Source organism: Lichenostomus cassidix, chromosome 1Aa (assembly GCF_008360975.1).
Source record: "Lichenostomus cassidix isolate B80296 chromosome 1Aa, HeHo_3.0, whole genome shotgun sequence".
Classification (NCBI taxonomy): domain Eukaryota; kingdom Metazoa; phylum Chordata; class Aves; order Passeriformes; family Meliphagidae; genus Lichenostomus; species Lichenostomus cassidix.
The window spans coordinates 3,179,709-3,189,229 of NC_139480.1; the positions used below are offsets into that span (position 1 = coordinate 3,179,709).

General features: G+C 48.5%; 1 protein-coding gene across 3 annotated transcripts in view; it reads right to left on the reverse strand.

Moving 5' to 3' along the window:
• The window catches only part of MKLN1 (muskelin 1), a 94,257-nt gene extending 89,318 nt beyond the window's left edge, over positions 1–4,939 (reverse strand). Inside the window, exon 1 of one of the 3 annotated variants that reach the window (XM_085082032.1) lies at positions 4,799–4,939. In XM_085082032.1, coding sequence (XP_084938158.1) covers positions 4,799–4,893 — 95 coding nt within the window. In that variant the 5' untranslated portion in view covers positions 4,894–4,939. Of the gene's footprint in view, positions 1–3,773; positions 3,922–4,619; positions 4,639–4,798 lie in introns of those variants that run through there. The other 2 variants (XM_085082051.1, XM_085082042.1) reach the window with 2 other exon arrangements.
• Between the last annotated feature and the right edge of the window lie 4,582 nt (positions 4,940–9,521).

The following is a 9,521-nucleotide window of genomic DNA, read 5'->3' on the forward strand; positions in this document are numbered from 1 at the left end:
CATCTATAAGGAGATTTATGAACCTCTAAAGTACAGATCTGAGTCATCAGTTTCATGTGGTTGGAGGAGAAACTGCGAATCACATTTCACTGGCCACAAACCCATGTTTTTTCCCGCTACAGAAATCTCTGTGAGCATAGGAGCTGGAATTCAGGTTATTTTCCACCTGGGGTGATTTTTGTTTGTTTTTATTTGTTTTGGTCTGGTTTTTTTAATCCTTATGGACTTTACCCCAAGAAGTTTGTTACACGTGTTCTCTGCACCTTCTCACTAAGATTTTGCAAGATTTGAAAACATAGAAGAGAGCATTTTTTTCAGAGTAGACACACTACAGCAGTACATTTTAGCCTGGCCAGGAACTTGTTGTTACATCCTCATAAGCAGAAAGCAAAAAAAAAAAAAGCATTCACACTTTAAAAGTTTATGAGTCACTCATTTTACTATCAAAGTATCTTTCACTAAGTTTATTTCCCATGGCTTGATGGAAATACAGAAAACCAACGAAAATATGGAATTATTTTAAGTGTATTTTAACAAATCAGCTGGATCTTTCCCTGCTCCACTACACTTCCTAGGAAAGGGAAAACAGAGTTATTCAGCCTTCAGCATGAGACACCCCTCAAGGTGAGAAATCAGAGAAGACTGGAATTCTCTGAACAACTGAAGTTGACTGTGAAATAGATAGAAGTTGGTTGCAGTGAAAAAGTGACATCAACTAAGAGGTTGTTAATGGTATTTCATTAACAGCCAAGAAACCAATCTTAATTTATATTGTTAATAACAACCTTAGCAAAAGAAATAAACAAAATACTAATGAAAAACCCTGAAGTCAAACACAGGAAGTATACTGATCTTCCTCTGCAGAGATGCCATACAGGAAGACTTTAATGACTGAAAATTTGAGCAACAGAAATGGGATGAACCTTCCTCACAAAGGTATGTGAATAGAATAACACAGCAAAAAACTCTTGTTCATCTCTGAAGTGGGATTTCAGCCATATAAAACAGTGACAGAAGGACCTGAGTGCATTACCAAACACAAAATATCCTCGGTCATGAGGCTGATGCAGCCACTAGAACCCACAGCCCCCAGGACACAGTAATCTGGCAATAAAAAAGGGTACACAGCTGCCATTGCACAGAGCACAGAACTTCACCTCTCATTCAACTCAGGAGGAAGTTCAAACTGGAGCAGATACAAACACAGGCCACTAAAAAAAAAATCGGGATATGAAGTGCTTCTCTCAGTTTAGAGCAACAGACTGCTGGTTCTATTCCTTACCAAAAAAAACCCCACGTTGGAACAAGCCTACATTATTGTCTATAAACTGTTTATTCCCTCCTTGTCCAAAGAAGAAACGAAGGGATTGAGCTCATCACCTCCTGCACGAGAAAAGAGGGAGGGGAATCAAGTCCATCTCCCTCTCTCTGTGCATGACAAAAGACTCCAGCACTGGTTTGTGTCACTGGTGTAAAGGGACTGCCGCTGGTGGGGCAATCCCTGGGCCAGAGCCTTGTGAGGCATCAGGGAACAGCCTACCATTCCTTCAGGAGGAACCTTGGAGAGGCAAGGAATGGATCTGACAGAGCAGTCTCAGGCAATGGGCTGAGTGGAACATTTCCATCCAAGTTGGACGCACTCATCAATGCACTGCTGCCTCTGCACAGGCAGAGCACCTCTGCAAACATCAAATGTTTCAGCACCAGATTTCCTCCTCGATCAATTCTCTTCCCAAAGGCACAACCTGCCCTACAACACAGACTCAGCTAGCCCCTATCACCAGGACAATTATTTCACTTCCACCCAAAAAGTTTCTAAAGTAAATATCCAAGTCAGTCTTCTTGCTGGCAGATACAAACCAACAGACAACTCCAGCAGTTTGAAAAACAGGAAAATTATTCCTTGGCAGACACAAGAAAGATAATCCTCACTTAATGTTTGGAAAGGTCTTTGCAAACGTGCAGGTAGCTGCAGCACTGGTAAAACAGCCAGAAACTGGGTCCAGCACTGATTAATCCTCCAGTACCACCACCAAATGTAAGAGGAAAGACACTGGCATTCAACAAAGGAAGCTTCTCTGTCACTGAAAGAAAAAAGGGTGTTTTTCAATAGATTACTGATCCTCAACTAGAGCATGACCAGAAAGGCCTTTGAAAAACACTTTTTGTTTTGTTTGTTTTGTTTTATAATTAAAAGAGAAATTATCAGGTGATTGATTTCAGTGTTCTGAAAAGTTTCAATGTCAGTTCAGCATCACATAAGCAGATGAGATGTCACTCAACATTTCATTTCCTCCCTGGTCAGCAGTGATGAAAGTTTTATATTCCATAACCTCGTTTTACATTTAAAACCATACAAGTACTTAAGACATGTATTTAAATCATGCTTGGCTGACAAGCTACTCTGCTGCTCCTCCCCAAGCACTTTGCCTGCAATACCACAACTCCAAACAACAAGAAATAATATTTAATCAGTTGTATAGTCATTCCTAAATACATAAGGGCAGAGCACCTTTTCTCCTGCAAGGTTGAAGTGGTTTCTTTCTAATTATGCCAGCAAACTTATTTAAATTACATTGTAACCAGAATTCCCAATATCACAGAATCATGTAGGGTGGAAAACATCCTCTTAAGATCGAGTCCTTCCAGACAAACAATTTTGTTCTACATATTAAATACTGAGACAACTTTTAGCTCTATCTGCATGTCCTATCCCAGCAATTTTCAAGATTTCCATCTTCAGTCCATCCCCAAAAACCCAACCTCCCATACATTCCTTATTAAACTTTCTGGTTTTGAGAGGCTGATCTTAAATCACAGGTCAAAGCCTTTCCTTTCCAATTCAGTCTGCATTCCAGCTCTCTCCCAAACCATGGGAATCAAAAGTTAGCAGAAGAAAACCAAAACTTCCATAGCAGACAGCACGTTAGGATCAGCATCCCTCAGACCAAGGTCATACCAGAGAACAACCCCACTGCTGGGATCACAGTGCTTAAAAGCAGATAAAACAGTTTTCACTGATGACAAGCCTTTTAAACAACATCTTAAAAACAGCTGAATGCAAGGTCATGCGTTTGTTAAATACCAGCCCAGCTACAGGAATGGGAATTGTATCAGGGAAGGCATTAAGGACTTTGGGCAGCACTGCAGATGCCACGTGAACATTAATTCCTGACACCAGTTTATAGCAAAAGGGACTAATGGGAGCCTTGGAAAGGAATATCAAGGAGAAAGACAATACTCTCTGCTTATATCGCATCAGTGAGATCAATAATGGACTGTCATCCCTCTGCTCAGGGACCAACACTGTAATGCGATTTTAAAAGCCAGAAATGCCAGTAGAAATAACTCCAAGACCATCAGAGACCTGAAAGAGGCACCCTAAAGTCAAGCTGTTTTAAGAAGAAAAGTAAAGGGATCACTTTATCACCAAAGATTACCAGTTAGAAAAGAAACCAGTTGTTTTTCACATGTAACACAGAAAAACAAAACAACTCGGAGTTCAGTTAAAAAACGTTTTTAGACATTTGCTTCATTTTGGAAAGTGGAGATAATTGAGGATATTAATAATTAACAACTAAGGCAACTCTATCTCTTGTTGATAGCAGATGAGTTCAGGATACATCAATCAAAGGTCAGTGAATACAGCACAATCGATGATCAGATGAGGCTCTACAGCCCACGATGACCTAATTGGGCTGTGACCCCAGCAGTCCTCCCAGATTCCAGCACCAATGATGACTTATCCGAAAGGTGTACCAAAACCATCACACCTAAACCACATTGTGGTCACTCCAAACTTGACTGTCAGCAACTAGAGGAATTCCACAGGCTGCAGCTGGATGCCATATGGTGAACTCTTCCACTGAAGGATGGGATCCGTTGGTGCAGCAGCACAAACCGATGGCTGTAACAGCTCCAGCCGCCTCCCGCCAACTGCCGAATTCCTAAAGGCAGGCGATTAGGGCAGCAGGTGACCCCTTTCCCCTAAAACCACGCACAGCAGGCGACACAGCCCCAGCATTCCAGAGGTCAGGGGCAGGAGAGGACGCCAAGCTGCCAAAAAACACACAGCCCACAGGCACCTGACAGAGGCAGGGCAGGGAAGGAGGGGCACTGACCCTTCTCCTCGTTTCACCCAGCGACTGACCAGCCTCTCCCACACCAGCACCTGTTCTTCTCCCAAATGTGGGGGCAGCTTATCCTCCTTGGGTGCAACTTTCCCTTGCCCATACCTCGTGCTAAAGCACCCCCAAACCTGATCCTCTAGGCCCTCCCTACTTCACTTACCACCCCAAACCTGCAAGCCCAGACCCTCTCCCCAGCTCAACTCCCCCCAAATGTCTTCATCAAGCACTTCCCCAAACACACCCCCAAGTGATGGGGCCCTGTCGCTGAACCTCCAGTTCTGCTGAGCATCTCCTGCCCCACAAAGACCCGAAAATCCCGCTGCACAGACCTCCGTCACACATAGCCCCGCAAACCCTGCTGTAGAAACCCCTCTAACACAAACAGAACCCCCAAACCCTGCAGCAGAAACCCCTCCCAAACATAGCCGCTCCAAACTCTCCTCTAGAGATCCTCCTCACACACAGCCCCACAAGATCGGCAGCACAGACCCTTCTCACGCACAGAACGCCGCTCACACACAGCTCCGCTCCCGCTCCCCCCGCCGCGGCCTCCCCGCGCAGGCCCCAGCGCGGAGCCCGCGCAGGCCCCACACAGGCCCGGCCGCCCGGCCACCCCCAGACCCGAGCCCGGAGCGCGTTCCGGGCGCGGTGCCGAGCCCGGCACTCACTCGGGCAGGTAGGTGGAGGAGAAGCTGCTCCAGCGGTGCAGGCTGTAGCCCAACACGCGGCTCTCGGCGCCCGCCGGACCCGCCGCCGCCGCCATCTTGTTGTCAGCAGCGGCCCCGGCAGCGACCGCGGGGGGCGGGGCCAAGCTCTTAAAGGGGTCGCGCTCTTAAAGGGGCCGCGCCGGCGGGGGTGGGGACGGCCTGAGGGGCTCAGGGGCGTCTGAGGGGATGCGCCGTGGGGCTGAGGGGTTCAGATGGTATCCCTGAGGGCTGAGGTGCCCTGAGGGGTTCAGACGGTGTTCCTTGGGGCTGAGGTGCCCTAAGGGGTTCAGGGGGTGTCCCGTGGGGCTCAGATGGGTCTGAAGGGATGCTCTGAGGATGCCCCGTGGAGCTGAGGTGGCCTGAGGGGCTCAGAGGCTCTGTGGGTCTGAGGGGATTCCCTGAGAGCCTCAAGGGATGCCTTTGGGACTGAGGTGAACTGAGAGGCTTGGGGAATGCACTGTGGGGATGAGGGGCCCAAGGGGCTCAGGGGGTGCCCAGTGGGGCTTGTGGAGTGTTGGTTACCCAAAGAAATGGCTCCTTTACTCGCCCAGCGCAGGTGGGTGGATGGGAAAGGGATCTAGGAAACCCCACTGAGGTTTGATCCCACACCGGCTCCTGGAATTATAAAATCATTAAGGTTGGAAAAGACCTTTAACATCAAGTCTAACCATCAACCCAGCACCAACAGGACCAGCGCATAAGCTGGGGATTTTTTGAGTTTCTCTGTCTAAGGTTGTTGTAGGGTTTTTCCTGGAGAAGGGAGATGTTTTCACCCAGAGCTCCCTCCAAAGCAAGGGGAAAACTTGGGACACCCCTGGGGGAGCTCTGGGCTACTTGAGACAGCAGGGGAGATATTTGAAGACCTGGGGGAGAAAAAAAAAAAAAAAGAAAGAAAAAAGAAAAAAAATCCAAAGCAATAAACCGCTGTCTGTTGGAAATGACAGATTGGAGAGATATTATGAGGCAGGACAGCAGGATGCCTGGCTAGATTAAATTAGCACAAGGATTCTTTTTTTTTTTTTCCCCTTTATTTTAGGAAAGCGAGTGAGAATGTGGCAGCAAAATCTGCCTGCGGATGAAAAACTCGCTCAGCAGCCTTGAAGGCTGAACATCAACTGGCTGTTTCAAAAGTGAGGGGGAGCAGAATGCACTTCATCTCAAGACCCCTTCCCAGAGGGTGTTCACAGTGTTTTCACTGGTATCAAAGCCACACGGCTCGGCAACAACACAACAAAATCCATGGATGAGGCACAAACATCCACATCTCCCTCTGCTGCTGCACTAACGAGGCCTTTTGAAGTTTGTGGCCTTCCCATGGCATTTCAGACTTCGCTTGTCCCAGCTCCTGACTGCAGCCATCCCCCTCCCACAACTACCACAGGAGTAATAAAACAAATACGTCACTAATAATACATTCCCAGCCCCAGAGGAAGAGACGCCACCTCAGTGTTTGGAGCCTCACTAACAACTACTGGCTGGCAAGAGGAGCGATGGCATGTCAAACCTGTGACCTCTGAATATGAAATTTAGGGGACTGAGAGTGGGGGGAACAGCCCTGCAGTAGCCAGGATGAGAAGGAGGAGGAAGAAGAGGAGGAAGAGCCAGCAGCTCACTGCTGCACAGTGAAACCACCCCAGGATTTCTCTGCCCAGTATCCTGTTACCACTTGAATCAAGACCTGGATGCCAAGCCAGCGTATTTTTAGCACATTTTGGACTTAAAGTGAAGGGAATGCTGGTGAAATACGCAGTACTGACAGCCTTGGAAAATCTTTATTCATCTGCAGCACAGGCGGCAGGGAAGGCTGTGAGGAAGCAGAGCAATCCAAAGCTGCAAACCAAGCCCCCTGGTCCCTCTGGCTCAGCCTGCCCAGTCCTGTGCAGTTACCAGTGGCTATTACAGAAGAGGGTTTTTCCACACTCTGAGTGGACAGAGCACGGTGGGGAGGAGCATGATGTGCAAGGGCAGAGTTGTGCTGCAGATTTGGACAGTGTGGAGCCTCCAGATGAGCTCTCTGTATCCCAACCAGAGCAGCTGCTGGAGCTCAACTGGTCATGGGGCCATATAAGAGGGGGAGAATCAGAAATCACGAGTGTCTGAATCCCACTGTGCTGGGCCAGGCCTGTGCTGTGCTTGCTGCACTAGTGCAACACTGAATCTGTGCAATCTGGGAAACCCAATGGCACCAGTGTGCCCCATCCCGCCTCCACCAGTGACTGAGACCCATTGCTCTGGGGAAGGACCCCAAAGAGGGCACTTATACATAGAGTCATGGAATCATTAAGGTTGGAAAAGACCTCTAAGATCATCAAGTCCAACTGTTAACCCAGCGCTAAACCCACCACTAAACCGCATCCCCAAGTGCCCCATCTACATGTTTTTTGAACACTGATAGGGAATGGTGATTCTACCACTACCCCAAGCAGCCTGTTCCAGTGCTTGACAACATTTTCGGTGCAGAAGTTTTCCCTGATGTCCGATCTAAAGTTCTCCTGGGGCAACTTGAGGCCGTTTCCTCTCATCCTATTGCTGGGAGCAGTTACTGACCCTCACCTAGCTGCACACTCCTGTCAGGGAGTTGTAGAGAGTGAGAAGTTCCTCCCTGAGCCTCCTTTTCTCCAGGCTGAGGCCTCCCAGCTCCCTTAGCTGCTCCTCATCTGACTTGTGCTCCAGGCCCTTCACAAGCTTCCTTGTCTCTATGAAGCAAGCCCTGTGCAGAGTTTTCCTACTTCTGCCCCCCTCACTTGGGACCTCACTGAAACCTTCCAGCACATTTTGGTGCCTCTCGGCCCAGAGCTGGCTGGGTGGATCTGTGCTGCCTGTGGCTGGCTGCTCTCTGAAGATGGGGCCGTGGAGGGGAAGCAAGAGCTTTCCTAGCAGCAGAAGGTCCCTTTGGCGTTCAAGGACCGACCTGCCAGAGAGCTCAGAGGTCCCTGGACATGTGCCTTGGACAGTAGCTGGAGTTGCTTGGAGAGGTCAGGGTGACCACAAGAGATGTTCCCCACATCTCTTTGCCAGGAAGATGCACACACAGCGTTCACGTGCTTGTCATCAGCGAGCTGGAAACCCAACCACAGGAAACTCAGGGATTTGACAATTGTTTGTGTCAGCCTCAAGACAAATAGCTCATCCCTCTCCCCCCCCCACCATCAGAAACTCACTCCTCTACTGCGCGTGTGTTTCGAGTTTCCTCATGCAAAACCTCGCGTGGGCGTTTGGATATGTAATGAGCACATAGTTCAGGATGAAAACAAGTTGCGTGGAGGAGCCAAGTAACGCCAGAAAAATGAATGCAATACAAACAACAACATGGCACACAGCCATACCAGCCAGCCCGTGGGCCAGCCGGATCTCACGTCCTCCCCGGAGCTGCGGAGCCGATCAGCTGTTGGAAAAAGAGACCTTTAAAGACAAGCGAGAGAGGAAATAGCATTGGCAGCACAGGCCGCTGCATGTTTCCTTCCAAAGCAGGACAGAGCCAAGGACATTAGGCAGAGCTGTAACATTTGGGGTCTCGTTGCTCAGCCATGAAGCAAGGCAGAAACCTCAAGTGGGCTGCAGTTGTGTAAACTCCTATTGTTTAGGGAGCGGAAGCAGAGCGCTGGCCCAGCGGGGTATTGTCCTACCAGATTTTGGCGGTTCTCACCTAACCGAGCTCCTCCTGCAAGGCCAGGGCCTCATTTAACTCAGACATGGTGCAAAGGGAATAAAATCTCCTGTCTGCACTGGGCCCAGACTCAGAACTTCCTCCCAAGCCAAACGCCTGCTGCCTCATGTAGCACCTTTGAAGAAAAATGCCTCTAACCTGTGGGCAGAGCTGGAGCATGATCAGGAGGAATTCCAAAATCTCCTCAAACTGGCCTCACTCATCTTCATCGCTCATTTTAATGACATAATGGAAAAAATGGCAAAACTCATTGAGACCCGTTTCCTGTGGGGCTGCCATGCACATCCACTCTGAAAAGGGATGAGAACGAGCCTCAAAACCAAATGATTTTTTATTTCTCCCTTTAGAGAGAGAGATCATCTGTGCCTCCTTACAATGCAGTAAAACAATACGTCCTTCAGCGTAATAAAATACCTCTTCTGATCTAGGCCTGGATCCAAGCATCTGCTCCTGGGCTAAACACTCCAATACCTGCTTGAGTCCTCTTCACTGCCTCTTGCAGCATCTGTCCTTTGGTTGAAGGCTTAAATCAGTGAAAGACCTCGCTGACAATCCAGAAGATTGAAAGAGGCCCGAAATGCCAGAGCCTCCATGCACACATTGGCATAATTCTCTGCATAAAAGCCAGCTTTAAAAGGCCTGTTTTGCAAAGCACAAGTGCGCATTTTTTTTGAATCAAGGTCAGTAACTCAGCTTCATTCACGCGTCTCCAGCTGCAAAACAACATACCCCAGACAATGGAGGAGAGTGTATCTGAGTCAGAAGATGCCTTTTAAGGGATGCAAGTGGCTCCAAGCCACGCTGGGGAAAGAAGATCTCCTTGGTACCCTTGTGTGCTCAGCCCTGTCTGAACTGAAATAGGACACCCGAGGGCAGGGAGAGATGGTGGGATGGGAATAGTGGCACAAATCTCAGTCACACTCTCCATCCTTTGGTAAAATCATAGAATGGTTTGGGTTGGAAGGGACCGTAAAGATCATCTAGTCCCAACCTCACCTGCCATGAGCAGGGATACTT